Source organism: Carassius auratus, chromosome 34 (genome assembly GCF_003368295.1).
Source record: "Carassius auratus strain Wakin chromosome 34, ASM336829v1, whole genome shotgun sequence".
Taxonomy (NCBI): Eukaryota; Metazoa; Chordata; class Actinopteri; order Cypriniformes; family Cyprinidae; genus Carassius; species Carassius auratus.
The window spans coordinates 7,287,534-7,308,018 of NC_039276.1; the positions used below are offsets into that span (position 1 = coordinate 7,287,534).

General features: G+C 37.4%; 1 protein-coding gene and 2 long non-coding RNA genes across 5 annotated transcripts; 1 reads left to right on the plus strand and 2 right to left on the minus strand.

Annotated features, from left to right (window-relative positions):
• Positions 1–277: 277 nt before the first annotated feature.
• Positions 278–1,203, minus strand: LOC113053727 (uncharacterized). Its single transcript, XR_003277289.1, has 3 exons — positions 951–1,203; positions 751–857; positions 278–664 (listed from the first exon to the last, which is right to left on the minus strand). It is a non-coding gene; the product is annotated as an uncharacterized LOC113053727 (long non-coding RNA).
• A 4,514-nt stretch (positions 1,204–5,717) lies between these two features.
• LOC113053728 (uncharacterized) lies at positions 5,718–7,954 on the plus strand. Of its 2 annotated transcripts, XR_003277291.1 has the most exons (3): positions 5,720–6,126; positions 6,626–6,722; positions 7,610–7,954. It is a non-coding gene; the product is annotated as an uncharacterized LOC113053728 (long non-coding RNA). The 2 variants fall into 2 exon arrangements; XR_003277290.1 differs by having other exon boundaries at positions 5,718–6,722.
• Positions 7,955–8,810: 856 nt separating this feature from the next.
• Positions 8,811–20,120, minus strand: LOC113053036 (protein HEG-like). Of its 2 annotated transcripts, none has more exons than XM_026217647.1 (13): positions 19,609–20,120; positions 15,605–17,086; positions 14,431–14,544; positions 13,800–13,922; positions 13,621–13,712; positions 13,403–13,458; positions 12,239–12,336; positions 11,909–12,043; positions 11,720–11,762; positions 11,342–11,379; positions 11,047–11,134; positions 10,770–10,947; positions 8,811–10,279 (listed from the first exon to the last, which is right to left on the minus strand). In XM_026217647.1, exons 1-13 carry the CDS (start codon positions 19,877–19,879, stop codon positions 10,136–10,138), a joined length of 2,862 nt encoding a protein of 953 aa, XP_026073432.1. In that variant the 5' UTR covers positions 19,880–20,120; the 3' UTR covers positions 8,811–10,135. The 2 variants fall into 2 exon arrangements, with proteins under 2 accessions (XP_026073432.1, XP_026073431.1); XM_026217646.1 differs by having other exon boundaries at positions 12,239–12,399; positions 19,609–20,117.
• Between the last annotated feature and the right edge of the window lie 365 nt (positions 20,121–20,485).

The window sequence follows — 20,485 nt, forward strand, 5'->3', positions numbered from 1 at the left end:
TGATTCTAAACGTGATTCCAATCTGATATTATTTACATTATCATTCAAAGGTTTGGGTTGGATATGACTTTTCAATGTTTTTGAAAAAGGCTCTAATGCTCACCAAGGAAGCATTTAAAATAACAGGTCAATTTATATGAATGCATCCTTGCGGACAGGGCCCTCCTTGGGGGGTGCAACTGGTGCCACCGCAGTGAACGGACAAAGGGGGACCAGGAGCCCCCAAACCCTTGCTACCTACCCCACACCAAGCCACATGTCAGCTAAGGATGGCCCTGCTTGCTGAATATGTGCAAAATGTCACTGTAGTATGTGCATGTTATTCCAAGTATGTCCAATAGAGGGAGGTATGGCACTTTATAGACTAGAGGGAGTTATCTAGTTATATTAAGATTTATTAGAAACATCTAGATGAATCAAGCTCCCACAAGATAAAGGTAGTGAAGAAATATGACACTGATTTGAAATGCTTGATGAAAAAGCTAATTCAGTTAGACAGATACATCTTATTTTGAGCCATTCTCACTTCTCAATCTCACATCTTTCTGATGAATCTTCAGAGGAACTGCAGGTCTAGGTGAAGGGAACGGGAGAATGTACAGGTGGGAAACAGTGAGCACGATGGTCTCTCACAGATACAGAAGAGCAGATTTTCCTGGATGACCTGTGGAGATAAAAATCTGATTTTATTTTACCGGAGAATATATGTGCAATAATATAGCTTTACAATAACCCAAAATACACACAGACCTGATCCTGTTTCTTTTGTCCTGATCCCAGCAGGAGCTGCAGAGTTTCTCTCTACGCTCATAACTCTGGTGTCTCAGAAAGAAATCTTCATCTTCTATTGCTTCTGACTGACAAAGATAAGGCCCATCACTCCACAACACCCTGCAACTGCTGACATTCACCACTGTTTATGTTTATATTTTATAATATAGCAAACCAACCATCCCTTCCTCTTGCTCATCCTCCTCTCTTTTCGATAAAGGCAAAATATCGGACTTTCGCCAACTAAAGGGAGTAAAGACAATCGGATACAGGAAAGGGGGAAAACTGAAATTCAAACATGAATTCATCCACATCTTTATGCATCAGCCAAGTTACTGAAAGTGACTCACCGAAAATCTATCAAGCGCTCTATGGGTGGGCGGTAGCAGCAAACGCTTACATCACGGTATGGCAATTCAATACAAAAATGGTTTGAATATAAAGCAGATAATAATATGAAAGGTTTCTTCTGCTCCAAATCAGCTTATTAGAATGAAAAGAATCTGAAAGATTTGGCTTTGTCATCACAGGAATAAATAGTAAAAAAATATATATATATATATATAAATCTTTTTTCATAAGGTGAAAAAAATACGCAATACAAAACATTAATGACATTAATGAAGACAAGGAATGGGAAGAAGAAATGAAGAAGCCAACTAATTTGAAGACAGTGGAAGATAAATTACGAGAAGAAAAGTGATCTACATAAGCTGAGTTATATGTAAAGGAGCACAGCATGTTCATTATGGGTTGATCACGATTTATGACAGAGGAATCAGTTCACTTATTTAAGTACCGACTCCAAACTTTTGAACAGTAGTGAAGATCTATTGCAATATAAACAGGTAATAATGTCTGCCTGTAAAACCCTAAAACTTAAGTCTTTCCACTTTCACTGATGCAAATCGAGATGTAGGAATGATAATGTCATCAGTGCTGAAAATTATGTCACAGTTTCTCCTGCGCGATGAGAACTAAAGTAAAAAAAAAAAGAAAAGTAAACAGGGACAGTATGTGATTATCTTTCTCAGAATATTAACCTTTAACTAGCAAAACATTCCCTGTAAGAAAAATGTATCTCTGTTTGGATTAGCTCAAACTCAAATATTCAGTATTTATCAACAAGTTTAGCTGAAGGGCAGACCTGTGAGTTTATCTGTTGTGTGGGTGTATCCTCTGAAGATTCCTCCACCTGACTGTCATCACTCTGGGAGACCAGATCAGACTTGGGTTTAATGCTGGAGATGTCTAGAACAAAGCAGTATTACTACCTTGAACATCTTTTGTGGTGAATATAAGTGAAACACCAAAGGGAATTAAACACATGAAGTACCCATTTGTAAATTGTTAATTTTGTACCCAAATTAAAATAACTGCAAATTATTTAAAGTATTTTAAATACTGCCTTTAATTTCTCTGAATGAATTAAAAACAAACAAAAAAACTAGTCATATGAATCTACTGAGAATCACAGTTTATTATTTTTATTTTAAGTACAACTATGAAATTACGGAACCCAGCACATGACATTCAAGAAAAAATATAGAAATCATGCGCACAATTTACTAATTCGTTCCCTCGATGTCCGAAAAAGTGCACATGATTTACTAATTAATTCCCTTGATGTACTAAAACATGCACACAATTACTATTTGGTTCCCTCGATTTGCTAAATCGTGCACATAATTTACTAATTCGTTCTCTCGATTTAGTAAGCTGTAGGACTGTGGATACACCACAAGACTATGACAAAACCCACCCAGCAGCCTACACACACCTTACATCATCACACACACTGGACTCCAGAAGAACTGACATTAAAAGATCCTACACATCCAGGTGATTTAATGAAAAGTTCCTGGCATTCATTTTCTATTCGCTTTTGTAGTTATTTTTTTGTAGTTCGTTCACTGACTCCAGAGGTGCCGCAAAGCACTGACAGAAAATCAACTTAACAGCATGAGGTGTGTTTTTGCATTAGAAACCATTCCACTGAAATCGCTCACTTGCCCTGCCAATCTCTCTCTCTCTGTTACGAATAGCATTGCTGCTTCAGGATCATTAGCCCCCCTAGTCAGAAAGTAACCAGCAGAGCAGAGAAGAGTTCCAGACCATTAATGATTGGGACGGATGAGTCAGAGTCCAGTGCCAGGGATTGCATTAAAACTGTACAGCAGCTATTGACTTCAACATGACCTTCAGATCTGCACTGAACATGAGCATCACTGTGTTTTAAAAAGGACTGAGAACAGTAGAGCCTAAATGATTTTGGACAAACATACCGATTGTGATGTAAAATAAAAATAAATTAGGTTCAGCTCAAAAAATTTGGAGTCTGGAGATGGATTTTTTTTTAGTTTTAAAGAAGTCTCTTATACTCACCAAGGATGCATTTATTTGCAAAAATACAGCAAAATAGTAACATTGTAAAATATTATTACAAATTAAAACAACTGTTTTCCATTTTAGTACTGTATAATGTAATTTATTCCTGTTATGACAAAGCTGAATTTACAGCAATCTTTAATGTCACATGACCCTTCACAAATCACTCTAATATGCTGATTTGTTGCTCAAGAAACATTTTTTATTAATATCAATGCTGAAATCAGTTGTGCTGCTTTATTTTTGTGGAAACCCTCAGTTATATTACACAAACAAAAGAAAACAACGGCAAAGCAAAAGTTGAAATTGAAATGGCAAGCTAATTCAGTGAAACGTATGAGCGATTAATGGATTGCTGTAGTATTAACCATCCAATGACCTCAGTAAGAGTATGAACACTCTTTTACTGCTTAAATAAGCTTTGCTCCAAAACCTAGTGATCTGCCTACATACAGTAGGTAACATTTTTAGAGCAATTAAAAGAGTGTCACATGTATCCGTTGTTGAGAAGGTAAGTACAAAGATGGTAGATGGAAGAAGAAAAATGCCTATTTTAAAAATAATGCATCTCTCTACCTGAGGAGAGTGATAGCACGGGATACATTTTGCGGTCTGTTCTGTCTTTTCTGTGGAGACACAAAGGATCTGTGCACACTGATGCAGGATCACAGGATGCACATTTGGGACAAAGAGAAGGGGAAGACTCCGAAACCTGTGGAGAGAGAGAAAGAGGGAGTGCATGCAAACCAAAACATGGAGGTTTTGAGAAGTTCCGGATAAATGGGATGAACACAAATCTTGCAAAGCATAATTACTAAACAAATGTCTCTTTCTGATCCTAAAGGACTGAATGCATCTAGAATCCAGTCTCGGTTTGTCCAACTGTGCATTAAACAAATAAAAAGAGTTGGATGTAAACAACCAAGTTAATAAAGGCCAAATCTATTTGACGCAGTGCTCTGGAGAACCATTGAGAATCATAAACGAGGTTAAAGGAAGCGCACCAAGCTGGCACCAGCTGGGAAACAGACTCAGAATGTGGTGTGAGTCATGGTGCAATGTGAAGAGGGCTGGCACATACACAAATAACTGCTTTATTAAAAAGATAAGCTCTGCACTCAGATTATTCTATCATCATTTACTCACCCTCATTTTGTTCCAAACATATTTGATTTATTTTGCTAGGCTACAAACAGCTATTTTGGGCAATAAGATTCAACATGATTGTAAAAAAATTATAAAATAACTAAATAAATAAAAAAACGGAATAAATTAAAAATAAAAATTTCCACAGCATTTTTCAGTAAATGAAGAAACACTGGTAAAATAATCGCTATAATGTTTAATTAACATTTTTATTTGATTTACAATGGTTTTTAAATTACCTCGTCAGCAAATCAATGCAATACAATTTGGAATGTTTTGTTACATTGCATAACCCATTTTATGGTATATTCTTCAGAGCAAGTAAGAGCAGTTAAATAAAAACTTATGTAAATGATGACAAAATTTTCATTTTTGGATGAAATGTTACTTTAAATTATTGTATTTTTTTAAAATTCAATTTGTTCTGATTTCCATTTGGCAAATGCATCTTCATCCCGGTGCTTCTAGGTTCAGATTAAGGTATATACAGTGTCTGAGGTATAGGTCCATGCTGGACATATAGGACACAGAAATTATAAAATTATCGTCATTTATGAAAGCGCAGCTGGCCTGAGCACTGCGTGTTAGCAGTTTCCATTGGAAAGGACAGAACAAAAGCGAAGTTATTCTTTTTGAGCTCCACTGGGGGCTGTTTCCAAAACACACACACACACACATTAAGTGTAAATGGTGGAAACAGCACAAAGCAGTACAAGTCCCACTAGTTCAGGTATTATCACAAACAGCTTTTTTTACTCAAGAATATTATGCTGTTATGTCAGCAATCACTGTGAGACTGTAGCTTGTACACTATCATTCAAAAAGTTTGGGGTCTGTAAGTTTTTATTTTTAAAGCAAGAAATTAATACTTTTATTAAGGATTTATTAAATGAAAATAAATTGCTTTCTAATTTTTTTTATTATTTTTTTTTTACTTTCTATTCATCAACCAATCCTGAAAAAAATAATTTTCCACAAAAATATTAACTGTTGTCAACATTGATGATAATAATAATAAATTATTTCTGAAGGATCCTGTGAAGAGTGGAATAATGGCTGCTGAAAATTCTACTTTGCATTACAGGAATAATTTACATTTTTAAATAAATTAACAGAGAAAATAGTTTTTTAAATTGTAATAATATTCCAAAATATGATTGTTTTTACTGTTACTGAAGCAAAGAAATGCAGCCTTTGTGAGCATTAAAGACTTCTTTCAAAAACACAAAAAAAATCTTACCAACCCCAAAACTTTCAACAGGACTGTATGCTATGCTATGCCAACTCATTATTTGATTGGAGTTCCAAAAGTTAAGACACTTTAACTTACAATTGCCTACCTGTTCTCTATGAGACAGTGGGTCCATGACAAAAAGTCTAGGCTTGTGATTGGTCAGAAGGGGTCGTGTCCGGGCTGACGTACAGGTGACGTACTGTCGTCTGTGACACGTTCGCTTCCTATTCTGCTTGGCCTTGTATAAACACTGTGGTCCACTGGGAACAAAGACACCCGTGTGTGACACTTGGATGCAAAAGTAGGGATAAAATGATCATACAACAAATAAAAAGAGCAAGTTTCACCGGTTCTCTTCTCCAATCAGACTTTTTCATCTTCCGTCTTTCTAATTCTTCTCAATGTCTTTCTCACTTTTTCCGTTTACCGCTGGGCTGAATGATTCATCCTGACATTCACATAAGATTTAAATTATTTTACAAAATTATGTATCAGAATGAGGGGACTTCTACAGTTCTGCAATGAATATGAAATGCATGAATGAAATCAAGACGGACTGCTTCTACTAAGGTGTCTCTGGAGTTTACGTAAGAATAAATGAAATTACCTATACTGCGTCAAAAAGTGTGAATATCTAATGTGAGTATCCTTCAACAATCTCCTTTCTTGAACAAAAAAATCTATAGCAACCAGTGCTTCAATAACAATTTTGTAAATTAATCACAACTGCTATTCTTGGACATTTTTATTGAATGACCCTATGAGATTTTTGAGGTTTGTTTTTGCCTGTTGATGAACTTGTAAGGCTTGAATGTGCTTGTTTATCTCTCACCCACTGTAAGCTGTTTTCTGTTGACCTCTCCAGCGATTACAAGGTACTTTAGGCATAGGCGATGAAGAAGGAGAGGCAGACAAAAATGGCATCAGGCTGTTTACAATCTGAGTCAGCTGGGCACTCTAAACACATATAGAAACATGAATTAAATACAGTTTTAAATGAACAAATTACATTTTTATCTGGTCTTTTTGTATGTTCTTGTCGCCTGTGGGTTTTTTTCGATTCACCTGTCTTTCAATGTTCCTCAGAAGGCGTGTGGGGCTGCTGGGTTCCATCTCTAGATCAGAGTGCAAATCTCGCATGTTCCCAGCTGTGAATGAAAGATGCATAGTCTCTGTCCACAAGGTGTGTTGAATCTGTCTGTCCGTCAGGGGCTGAGACACCGCCAAAATCACATGACCCTGGAGGACACATAAAGTTAAAAAACTGAACACTGTTTGCATCTAAAAAAAAAACTGAGAACGCTTTTTAAAAGTCCATTTTAATTAATCAATTTGAATATGATCTTAATTGAAGCCACAAATAGATTCAGAATGATTAATTATAAATTCAAATAACTGTGTAAAGGCTCATCATAATACATTTTATTCAAAATTTTCAGTATGAACTACATTTCAAAATGTTTGATTTGACTTAAAACAAAATATATAAATATACTTTAAAAAAACTAAAAATGTGGATTTTTCTGAAGAACGCTGCTCAGTTTAACTGTTCAGAACAAACAAGGGACTCATGCACAACCATCACAAAACAGAAAGACAGTCGTGGATCATCAGGTAACAACACACAGATTTAAGAACCAAGGGTTCCCAAATTTTTGAGTGGGGTTATTTTAATAATTTCAGCATTTCTTTTGTCTTGTGGACTAAATGTTAATATCTTTTATGTACAATATCTTACTCAGGACAGTACTAAATAAAATTTAACATGCATTTAGTATGATCTCTCTTATTTTTTTAAAATTACTCGCATTTTCACAGATTCTGCAAAGGGTGCCCAAACTTCCAAGCCCCACTGTTGGTGTGTGTGTCTGTGTGTCTTTGTCTGTGTGTGTATGTATATAGACACCCCCTGCCCACCTAAATTCCCGAACCCAATAAACACTCCAATAAATCCTTCCCATTTACTAGGAGTTTCCTGAAAGATAGACTATCCCCTTCAAAGATGTGTAATTCAAGATTAGATGTTCCCTTCATCTGCACATATGCTTCTATCTTACTGTGTAATTGCAGAGTGGCCGAACAAATCTCAGCGAGGGACATGAAAGCTCTGATCTATGGGATGGTGAAGGGTGGCCCGATGTCTATTTATTTACTCATCCCGGGGAAAGGAGAGTACAGCCGTCTGCTTCAGTATGGAAGCACAGAAACAGGATCAGAGGACAAGCCAGCTGCACGTGAACACACTAGATAAAAATCTTCAACATGGGGGAGAAATATGGTGACAAGAATAGAATAGAGTGCCTCTGTTATGTGATCAGAGATCATAAAGAAAAGGATCTCTAGACATATTGTTTGTAATATGCATTCAGTCCAGCAGGTGGGACTAGAACAATTGAATAAAGAGCTGGAACAAGAGCACGTCACCAGTAACTAATGATCTCTTCAGCGCATATATGCCACCAGTCACATATCACATGAAACAATGAATGATAACAGAACAAAAAATAATAATAAAAAAACGTTTATTTTATAAGAAAACTTGTACGTAGGCAATTAAAATAAAACTACTTGAGCATTTAAATAATTTTTACCTAGTTTTAATATAATTGCACTTCTAGGTGTTAAAGCCCTTTGCCCTTTGTTAACGGTTTTAACACATTTATGAAACATGACATTTGGATTAGATAATGTACAGGAAAAAAAATTAAATTATTAAGTCCAGTTCATTTATATGCACAAAATACTGCAAAAAATTTTATTTGAAATAGAAATGAGTTTCGATCTGAACCATTTCCACTTTTTTAATGACTTCATCATAATAAATGCATTTACTCTTGTCCACAGACAATGACTTCCAGCCATCTGCATTTATTTGCATTTCGAAAACCAGAGGGCACCACATGACTCTGGACGTTGGTGCACAAATGGTCCCAAAAAAATGTATTTACTGTCACTCTGTCTCATTTACTTACCCTCATACTTTCCAAAACATATGACTTCCTTTTTTCTGTTGAAAAATTGATTTTAATGGAATACTCAGGCCGAATGTAAAAATGAAGTGCCCTAAAGTCACTGCACTATTTTCAAAGTCAAGTGTATAGTACTGAAGGAGACGCACCTTGTGCGGGAACCAGTTCAGTTTGCTGCCAAAAGGTCAAAAGGTTGTCGAAGATAAGCTCAGTCTTTTAAGGCTGGGTTTAGTGAAGGGTCAGATATCACTTTTGAGTAAATAATTGTTTAAAATGAAAGAAATTAACAATTAAAACAAACAAACATAAGAAATCTAACTTTATTTCTCTATTATTTTACAACACAATTCTGACTACAACGCCAGATTCAAGTGTCCATCCACAGAGGAGGGGGAAAATGCTAATGATGAAAGCAGTCTCTGATATTAAAGATTACAAATAAAGCACATCTCACAAGAACACACATTAGATCAAATAAAACGGACACCTGGAACCAGGTGAAGTCCATCTCATGCACCACCAAGCATTCATTCAAACACATTGGAGGTCCTCAGATAATACTACAGTATGTTTATCTAAAACGCAAAACTTAAATAAAATAAATTAGGAGAAAAACAAGGCAGCACTGCGTTTTATGATTATTACTGTTGCTCAAACAAACGGTAATACCTTGTGGCAATATTTGCTACATTTCACACGAATGCTGAATCCAGTAATACTGTGTTTCAAAGTCCTACCAGCTTTCACACAAGTTTAATTCTCCAGCTTACATCTCACAACATTTCTCAGATAAAAACAACACCACTACTAAGCATTAAATGGATGGCTTACCCCAAAAATGTAATAATGGCCTCATATTGTTTTAAACAATCTTCACACTACTCTATTCCATACAATGCTGGACCAGTGAATGGGGACCAGAGGTGAGCATCCAAAGAGCATCATAAAACATCCAGATAATGCTCAATAAGACTTATAATCCATGTCTTCTGAATCCATCTGCTATGAAAAAGAGTCTGAAAAGATTTTATAGTGAAGGGCAGCTTTGACGTTATGTTTTAAACACAACCTTTGTTGTTCCACCGAGGAATGATAGGTATTTTCAGGCGAGTACATGATACCAAAATTTTCATTTTGGAGTGAACTATCCCTTTAACTGTGAATAAAGATAAACAAACAGATGTTTAGATACCACATCACTCACAAAACTCAGTTCAGACAATGTGGGTACATCATTCTTAGTTTAAATAGGATACATTTATGGCTTTTTCCATTTGAGATATTATCTGTTTGAGGAGTTCATAGTGCAAACTTTTATAATATAAAAGTTATACTGTAGCTCAGGCATCTTATATGTTATTCTAAATTCACTGACTTCCACTGAAGTATGAACGCATCAGCTCCACACCAGAAATTAAAGTCTTACTGTAGGACTGTGTGCAAATGCTAAATTGACCCCGACAGGCCTCTGTAGATTACTTCCAGTCTCACAGATGATGGTCTTTTCCTGCCAGCTCATTTTCACATTCAAAGGCCTTTAGTGGTAAGTATTCAGCTCCAAGATCTGGTCCAGATCTTGGGAGGGCTTATCTGCCGTCTCAAATTGCACACGTTCTGGGTAAGGCTGTCAGAAGTAGTCCCTTCGCCGTGAATCATCGCTTGTGAAGGAAGGGTTCCACTGAGCTGGGTAGATGCAGGAATGCCTCGAACCGGGGAGGCCGGAGAACGGATACAGACCATTACGTTCCAGGTCAGAGTTCCTCAGTGCAGGCTTAAAGAGAGATAGTACATACTGTAGTCACATATTAGCGAATCATGCACAAAATTCACCAATTCAGGATGTGCATGGACATAATTTAATTTAAACACATTGAGGCTATGGAAGCTTATTTCCACCATGGAATTTAAATGTAAATGGTTATTGCAACTTTTTAATGTCACAATTCAACCCCCCCACCCCACCCCACAATTGCAAATTTTTTATCATAATTTAGACTTTCAAATTGTGAATTTCACTCTTTTTCTCGCAATTTCTGAGAAAAAAAAATTGAGACAGAATGTGAGATGTTAATTGCAAGTTAACATCAACAAAAAAAAAGAGAAAAAAAGTCTGAATTGTGAGAAAAAAAAAGAAGTCCAATACCTTTTTTATGTTTTATTCCACGGTGGAGCTTCAATTTTAGACAAAATCAGAAACCAAAGCATTAATAAATGCTAATTTCCTGCATTAGAATTCTCTATGAACGAATATGATCACATACCGAGTAATAAATGTCTGTCATTTGCAGGAGATTTTTGGTACTGCCGTTCTCCTGCATCTCAATAGTCTCTCGGCCCCACTCCATAGACACACGATTACTCTTAGGAAACTCTGCGTAGGGCGACATTTGAAGGTCTCCACTTTTAAAAATGATTTTGTTGATGTCATCTTTGTCCTTTCTGAAAATGCAATGAACAAAAATATTTTTGAGACGTTTTTGTAGTTTAAAATTCCCCAAGATATTTATCTGTTGCATATACAGTATATCACAGTCTTACTTGCAGCAAGTAACTATGAGGGCAATGACGACAATCAACAGAAGAGCTCCTCCAGCAGAAGAGACCACCACGGCTATCAGCTTATAGACTATTAAACACAAGATCATTTTACCTACAAAGTTATTTTATTTATTGACAAGTCTGAAAATAATACAGTTTAACTGAATGATAAATTTTTAACAAGCTTTATATAAATCACACCGCTAAATAATTACGTTATTAAAAAAAGCTCATTTAAAATATTTTAATATTAAATATTTTATAAAAAAAAAAAAAAAAAAAAACTTAATCTTACAATTATTGCAGTTGAAACCTCCAAATCCAAACATGCACCTGAGGAAGTTAAAAAGAAGTTAGCTTTTTTTCTGCTAAAACACATACATACAAAACATATACACAATACCAGACAAAATGTTGGACAAAATGAACTAAATTTGTTTCCCGTGATCTTAAAAAGCTTTTGATCTAAAGGCTAATGCATGTGAGTGGAAATGGAAGAGTTGGACCGAATAGTGAAAGAAAGCAGCCAACAAGCAACAAGCATGCCCAGCATAAATAGGAACTCCTTCGAAACTGTTTAAAAAGCATCTCAGGTGGCACCTCATGAAGCCGAGAGAATGGTTGTTTACAGGGATATTTACTTAAAATGCATTTTAAAAAAACACATACTTACTCAACACAGCTGTCATTAACAAGTTTGCGTCCATCTCCACAGTCTAAAAAACACAGCAAATTTTTAATGAAATAAAAAAATAATTAAATGAGAAACTTGGAATATATTTGTACAGTGGGGGCAAAGTCCCACAAATTAAATGTATTCGATCAAAGAATTGAAAAGACACTACTGTAATGCATGTTGTACCTCTGCAGGTCATGTCCCCTGGATTCTTTTTAAAGTATCCTGGGTGGCACTGACAGTATGGGGTTCCACTAGTGTCCGTGCACACAGAGTACTGCGAATCACACTTGGTGTTCTGGGCCAAACACAGGCTCTCCGCTAAACAGAAACAAGTGCTTCAGAACAAATGGCTTCCCAGAGATAAACAGCAGGACAAAGAGCTTGACAAAATATTATTTCAGGGGCCTCAAGACTGGTATTATCCTATCTCTGAAGTGGCGGAGTGGAGGATAAGAACAGAGTGGAAGGATCTGAGACTAGAGTATGATGAATACAATGAGTGCTGAGTGGTACCTCGATAGGAGAGATGGTGCTGAAGCTTAATGGTGCAGTGTGAGTACGTCCGGCTACAGTTGCTCAGGGACATCTGGATACTGTTGTAAACATCTGTGCTGCTCACATTGGTGGGGAGCGAAAACATGTTCACTGCTAAGATCTGCACACCTTCTCCATCTCTGCATAAGGCATTTACAGTCACATGAGTGAACAAAGTAAAATAATGCCCTGAATTGAAGTTAGAAAGTAAAATTTACATGAAAATGAATTTGCATTTAATAATAAAATAAATGACAAACACTGCAACGAGAAGGTGATATGAACAAAATCTCTACTGATAACAGTATCATACTATAATCATTTTTGGATGGAAATGTAATGCTTTATCAATTAGAGAATGGACAGATTATAAGAAAGTTTGGGATTGGTAAAATTATTGTTAAGAAATACTTTTATTCAGCAAGGATGCAATAAATTGATCAAAAGTGATGGTAAAGACATTTATAACGTTACAAAAGATACCCATTTTAAATAAATGCTGCTCTTTAAAACTTTCTATTAGGGATGCACGATAATATCGGCACAATATCGGTATCGGCCGATAAAAGCTTAAAATGACCATTATCGGTATCGGCCGATATGAATATTTCTGCCGATGAGCCAAACCGATATTCTCCAAGCGAAATAATTGACCTGTTTTTCAGATGTGAATGTCTGTCTACATTTGTAAAATAATAAATTTATGGTAGAATCAGTACAGAAGAGATACATGGATTTTTTTAAATATATCAGTATATATTTGTATATATATCGATATCGGTATCGGCCAAAATTATTTTGAAAATATCGGCATATCGAATATCGGCCAAAATCCAATATCGTGCATCCCTACTTTCTATGCATCAAAGATTCCTGAAAAAAGCACCACATTGCACATAAATATTAAGTAGGGTTTTCAATTACAGAAAACTGGAGTAAAGGCTGAAGACAATTCAGTTTTCATCACAGGGATAAAATCAGATTTTCTAAAATACAGGTTTCACTATATTTTTGATCCAACAAATGCAGCCTTGGTAAACATTGGTGCATTTTCAAAAACCAAAAATATTAGCCACGCACCCAGTACAGTTGTTTTTTTTGGTCTATTCCTGCTTGGTCTCTGGAAGATCAGTAGAAACGTACCTTTTATCCAAAGTGGAGCGTCTGTAACCATGGAAGATTGAGAGTGAGGCATTGAGCTGAAAAATCAATAAACAAATGTATCAAATTAACCTCAACTGCATGTCTTATCATGTTAAACCAATAACGTGCTCTATTGGTTTCTGCATTAGCAGATTGGCTGAAAGGCTGAGGGTTGTAGGGCTGTAAGGTGGATGCAGATGCAGTACAATGATGCATACCAGCTGTAAAATCTCTCTGTGCAGCTCATGCAGACCTGAACTTCTGAGATGCATTGAGCTGCTGATGGTGAAAGTGCCCAAAAATGTCTTCACTGCAAGGTAAAGCCAAAGCAAATACAGTAAGGGTATCATAAGGTTATCGCCAAAATATATTTATATGTAGACAACTGAACACCTACCTTGTGTACAGCTGCGGCCATCCTCCAAGTCAAAGCCCAGGGCACATTCACAGCTGAAAGAGCCACCTGTGTTGACACACACTGAACCCTGGGGGCACGGACTAGTCACACACTCATCCACATCTACAGAAAAACACACCGCCTAATTAACCATTGTTCATTTTTGTCACAAACCCTGATGAAAACAAGCAACACTTCAATGGACTCATATAATGGACAAATGTTATGTGATCATCTTCAAATTTGTAAAAAAAAAAAAAAAAAAAATGGTAGAAAATGGAAATACTGACCAGAAAGAAAACAAATATAATGTAATAGACGCATTTAAATTAATATAATTAGACGTATTTATGTTATATTATATTATATGTGGTAAATAATTCCAGTTTACTTAAGTTTGAAGATGAACATTTGTCCATAATTGGTTACATTAACACAAGCCACAATATGTAGTCTAGCCTGTGACTTACATAGTTAAAACCTATAATCTGATATCACAGCATTGGAGCTTTGGCATTATGGGTAAGTCAATTCCTGTTTCTGTTTGTCACTGTACTTTTAACATTCAGATTTGTGAAGATGAAAGATAGTCCAGTCTGGATGTTAGTGTGCATTTAAGTGGGCTTCTTACCTTCCGTGCAGAAGGGTCCTGTCCATGCAGGCAGACACTGGCAGTGGTAACTTCCTTTAGCTGATCTAACACAGCTGCCTCCATTTGCACAAGTTTGAGGACCACACACATAATCTACAGAGGAGAAAGACATTGTTTGAATTGTTCAGATGTAAACAGTGGAACAACTAATAACGTTAAGATTTTTACTTTTGCAAAAATCAGCTTTATGACAAGTGTGGTTGCTAAGGTATTCTACAGAATTTTTAACACTATGCAATACAGTTACTAGAGTAATGCTTACTAGTGAAAACCCAAGTCTCTATTTCAGTCTACTGTAAGTCTAGGGAATTGTTTGTCTGTTCTATCATCTGCTTAAAAACTCCAAGAATAATCGACCCAAAAAATGAAAACTCTGTCATCACAAATGATTCTATTTCTTAGTTGGAAGATAAAAATTGAGAAACGTTGCAGTGTTTCATGTTCATATAATGGAAGTCAGTGGCCTTCAATGTTCTTTTGATCTTTTTTTCCATAAAATAACACTAAATACTCAAAAAAAAATACTAATAATTTAATAACACTGTTAAATTTAATCTTTATGAAATGTGTATTTTTCATACAGCATTTACTGCTGTGACACCCTAAATCACTTATAGTGTTTTTTTTTTTCTTTTTTTTTCCCATTTATTTAGACAAATGCACACTACAGTTTTTAACATTTTAGGGCATTTGGGTTTTAGGGTTTTTTAAAAGAAGTTGCTTATGCTCACCAATGCTGCATTTATTTGATCAAAAATACAATAAAACATTACAATGTAAATTAACTACTGTATTTTAATATATTTTCAAATGCTGCTTCATATTTGAAGTAATTATTTGTTAAAACAAAGTTCAAAAGAGCAGCATTTATTTGAAATAGAAATCTTTTGTAACATTATAAATGTCATTACTTTAATCATAACTTTTGAATCTACCATTCAAAAGTTATGATTAAAGTAATGACATTTATAATGTTACAAAAGATTTCTATTGTATGTAAATTTAATATTGCCCATTTATCGGTTATGGGTCAGAACTGTAATATTGTTTAATCCTTAATGAGGCCTTAATGAGCACCATTAATAATACCAAAATGATGATTTTAATTATGCTATTTGTAAGTCACTGTACAAATACCAAAAGTCAAACACACCTGGTGATTCTGTTGATCTAAAAGGTATCTGTGTGGTTGTCGTTCCCATCTCTGTGGCGCTTCTGGTGGTTAGCACCACAGTGGTCTTGGTGGAAGGGCTCTTGCTGTAAGGTGTTGTTGCACGTCTGCCATGTGCAGTAGCGTTCCCTGGCGTTGCCGTGCTGGTTTCTAAGTGCAGGGTGGTGACGTCAGCAGAATCAGATGTACTGGGTGCCTGAGGTCCACCAGTAGGGGAGGTAAGCGGAATCTGGGCTGTGGTGGGTGTCGTCCGCAGCACCTGAACAACGTCTGTGGTAACGATGGTTGTTTGTTCTGTTTGCGCTTGTGGTGTGGTGCTTGTTTGGAGTTGATGGGTGGTGACAGCAGGAATTGTTGTAGTTGAAGTGTTGGTAGAACTGTAAAAAGTAGATACCTCATCAGTGGCTTCCTCTGTCACCTGTGGCCTCTGAGTTGCTGGCATGGCAGATGTTGGCACCACTTCTGTGCTGGTCTGATCATCAGTTTTTGGGACCAACTTCATAAATGAGTCATCAGTTGTGGTGGCTATATCTTCGAGCAGTGGGGGTGCAGTGGTCAGGCCCTGGATGGTTGTCTCCTCCACTGTGTGGGCTGGAGACCCTTCGGGTTCCTGATGGCCAGATGAACTGACAGATCCAGTAGAAAACTCAGTGGAAGCCTCAGTATTAAGTGGAGAAGTCATTGTGGAATCATGGCTCTGTTGGGATGTGCTAGTTGCATTGTGTTCACCAGAGGTAAAAGGTGGGACAGATGACACAGAGTCACTATTTTCTGTATAATATGTCCCACTAGTCACATATGTAGTGTCCACTTCCACTTTATCTCTGTTGATCATTGTAAAAGGGGGTGTTGAATTTCGATTGTCATTATCAGACACCTGCTCAAAGGTCTGTCCTGTGACATTAGATTGTCCCGTCTGTGACTCAGTGCTGTGGGACAACGTTGACCACTTGGTCTCCAAAGAGTGGCCTTGAGTTGCATTGGTGGCATTACGATCTTCAAAAGTGGGCTCAGTCTGAACAGACAATGTAGATACATCTTCTACGGTTTCCTCCTTGCCCTGGGTGGCTCTCGACACTCTTTCTTCCCACTTGGAGGTTTGAGAGACAGCATCAGAGGAGTTGGAGTCCTCAGTGTACGCAGAGGTGCTGTTGGAGGTCAGAGAGAGCAGCGTGTGTTCTCTGACTCGGTTGGTTGTGGAAATGTAGGTGCTATCAGTTTGAGAGACCGAGTCGGTGGTGTTAACATCTCTCAGATCCGTTACAGGAACCTCTCGCACTGTTCGAACTTCTGTAACGGGATGGTGGCTGGTGATGCTGTGCGATGCTACTGATGGACCCTCCCATTGGGATGTGGCATTTTGGGCAAACTCTTTGTCAGTCTGCAGACGTTCAGTGGAATCATCTGAGGTCCTCCTCCAGTCAGTTGTATTTGTAGAGATGATTAAAGGTTTTTCTGAATGTCCTTATTTGAAAAAAATAAAGAACAACATGTTGGAAACTATGCACTGTAAACTATCAAAATAGCAAAAACAATTGAAATTCAGGAATGGGGAAATTTGAGAAGCATGTCCACCAGGGTGCACTTTATGTGGTGTGAGCCTTGGGAAACCTCATGAACCACATGAGATGTTTTCAGAAGTAACTGCGGATCTAATGATTATGGGTGGCGAACAATTGCTCAGCTAACCTAATAAAAGCTTGGGCCCTAAAAATGGAGGGGATCTGATCCTTTGGGACCTGCTGTTTCCTTCCTTCAGCTGACCTAGCACAGTCCATATTACAGCTTTGTCACTGCCTGCATGGAGTTCATACACAGGTAAAACTATAATCAAGAGGACCACTGACTATTCCGGCTATTTAAACAGAGTGGTTAAAAAACATATTGAGTGCCATTACCTTTATGGTCAACAAATCCTCCATTGAAACTCCAATATAATACAAATAAAGAAAACATGCTTTTGACCCATTTCATAAAATATTTAACAGCTCTGATGCGGAACTACCATTTAATGTTTTTGTCCTTACAGATTTTTTAAAGACCAATTCTAAAATGTAGACCTAGGAGTGACTAACGGCCAACATAATGTTAATATTAAATTATAGCATTAAAAAGTTTTAAATACCCATTTTTTATATATTTAAAATGTTTGAAAACAAAGTATATCAGAGCTAATTCACTGCATTTAAAACGATTTACTTAATTGCACACTTATAACCAAAATGTCAGCAGGACAGATTATATGGAGAGGAAGTTCTCCAAATTAAATCACTTTATTAAAAAAAAAAATCTCTGACATAAACTGCATATTAAAAAGAACTCATTGGCTCAAGAAAGTGGAGCAGTTTATGAACTAGGATGATCATGAGCCAAGTAGGGCATTCATTAAACGAGATGCTCTTCCAAAAACTGAGTGCAAGTAATCTCATTAGTTCACAGAGTACACAACTGACCAAGTGCTTCATCTGCATAATAAAAACATAGTTCTTTTTACTGTTATTACTACTACTACAACAATAATAAAATCAATGTACTGAATTGAAACAACACTAATAATTTATTGAATAAATATATATGTATTAAACTGAGGTATAATTTATGAGGTATGAGGTATAAAGAATTGCATAAGTGTCAAAGGCTTTTATTGACAATTACAACAAGTTTATGCAAAGACTCAAAGTATTTGCAGTGTTGACCCTTCTTTTTCAAGACCTCTGCAATTCGCCCTGGCATGCAGTCAATCAACTTCTGGGCCCCATCCTGACTGATGGCCGCCCAATCTTGCATAATGAGAATTTGTGAGTTTTTGTTTGTCCACCCGTCTCTTGAGGATTGACCTCAAATTCTCAATGGAATTACGGTCTGAGGAGTTTCCTGGCCATGGACCCAAAATTTATATGTTTTGTTCCCGGAGTCACTTAGTTATCAATTGTGCCATATAGCAAGGTTGTTAATCACCAAACTGTTCTTGGATAAGTTGGAGAAACTGCTCTTGGAGGATTCTTTTATACATTCTTTATTCCTAGCTGTGTTCTTGGGCAAAACTGTGAGTGAGCCCACTCCCTTGGCTGAGAAGCAACCCCACACATGAATGGTCGCAGGATGCTTTACTGTTGGCATGACACAGGACTGATGGAAGCGCTCTCATTTTGTTCTCGGGACAAGCTTTATTCCAGATATCCCAAACAATGAGAAAGGGGATTCATCAGAGAATATAACTTTTCCCTAGCCCTCAGCAATCCAATCCCTGTACCTTTTGGAGAATATCAGTCTGTCCCTGATATTTTTGCTGGAGAGAAGTGGGTTCTTTGCTGCCCTTCTTGACACCAGGCCATCCTCCAAAAGTCTTGGCCTCTCGGTGCATGCAGATGCACTCACACCTGCCTGCTGCCATTACTGAGCAAGCTCTGCACTGCCTGTGCCCTTATCCCACACCTGAATCTACTTTAAGAGACGGTCCTGGCACTTGCTAGACCTTATTGGGTGCCCTGAAGCCTTCTTCACAGCAACTGAACCGCTCCCCTTGAAGATCTTGATGATCCAATAAATGATTGTTTTAGGGTGCAACCTTAATAGCAGCATTATCCCTGCGTGTGAATCCCTTTTTGTGCAAAGCAATGATAACTGCACGTTTCCTTGTAGGTAACCATAGTTAACAGAAGAACAGTGATTTCAAGCACCATCCTCCCTTTAAAGCTTCTAATCTGTTATTCTATCTCAGTCAGCATGACTGAATGACCTCTAGCCTGTCCTCATCAACACTCACCTGTTAATGAAAGAATCACTGACATAAACGGGTCCTTTTGTGGCAAGGCTGTAATATAGTGGAGATGTTTTTGGCATTAAGATAATTTTCATGGCGAAAAGGGAATTTGCAATTCTCAAAACTTTTGGCTACGGCTGTAGTTGACACTAACTCTTGCAGAGCCCAGTGTGCTGTCTATCTAGACCCCACTTTGGGGCATCACAGCGCGTGTATGGCTTACCCTCTCTTGTGATGGACACACTGGCGGGAATGTCCGTCTTCTCCCCCGGTCCACTCGACAGATCCACAGCTGTTGCAGTGGCCTCTCTCCCCGGCCAGGAAGAGGTTTGTTTTAAACCAGCTGCTCGGATAGAAAAAGTCTCGGTAACGTTACTCAATGGGTTATCGGTGTCCGTGTCTGGAGAGAAAGTTTCGGTAATCACAGTATTTAGGACAAGCAGAAAGCCCGTGAAAACCACACGGTAAGCGCCTCTCGCAAAACTCGTTTCCATTATAAAGACGACCGGGCGGACTTCCTAATAAATAAAACGCCAAAGAGGTCAGGGTCACCATCGGAAAGTGAGTCCCTTTAATAGCTTCCCATGAGTAAATTCCTTACATTGGTTTTAAAGTTGGAGATGAAGACTTAAAAGTGTTCTACTTCATGCAGCGAGAGTGGGAAAGCGGATCAGCGGGTGGCTCCTCCCCTCGGGCAGGCGATAGCGGTTTCCACCCCATTCCTCTGGAGGAACGTGCGTGCTCATTTCGGTTTAGCCACATACGACAGATAGATGATGCCACAACAGTTGGAATTTCTTATTTCTCCCTCTCTCAAGTCTAAATCAAACCCAAGTTTGCATTAACATTAGCCTACTCTAGTGCTACAATAATTTGCTCCCCAGTTTTAGACATTTCTATGCATTAAGACATGTGAGAAACACTGTCAACACTTAAGAAGCGTGACAATGCAAGCTGACAATTTTTACTATTATAATAATTTTTTTAAGCTTGGCATTTCCTGGCAACATGAATCACCATGAGCTAACCTTCTTAAAAAGGAGCATAGAGTGATGCTTGCCAGCAGTTTATTCATTATTAGTGTCATCTGTACTTTACTG

Excerpts from the sequence above, each read along its gene's own strand:
- LOC113053036 (XM_026217646.1), bottom strand. The coding sequence starts at position 19,879 with ATGGAAACGAGTTTTGCGAGAGGCGCTTACCGTGTGGTTTTCACGGGC. Across the intron at positions 12,044-12,238 it reads GCACCATCTCTCCTATCGAG|CGGAGAGCCTGTGTTTGGCC; the intron begins GTACCACTCAGC and ends GTTTCTGTTTAG. Across the intron at positions 10,948-11,046 it reads CTCATAGTTACTTGCTGCAA|AAAGGACAAAGATGACATCA; the intron begins GTAAGACTGTGA and ends TTGCATTTTCAG.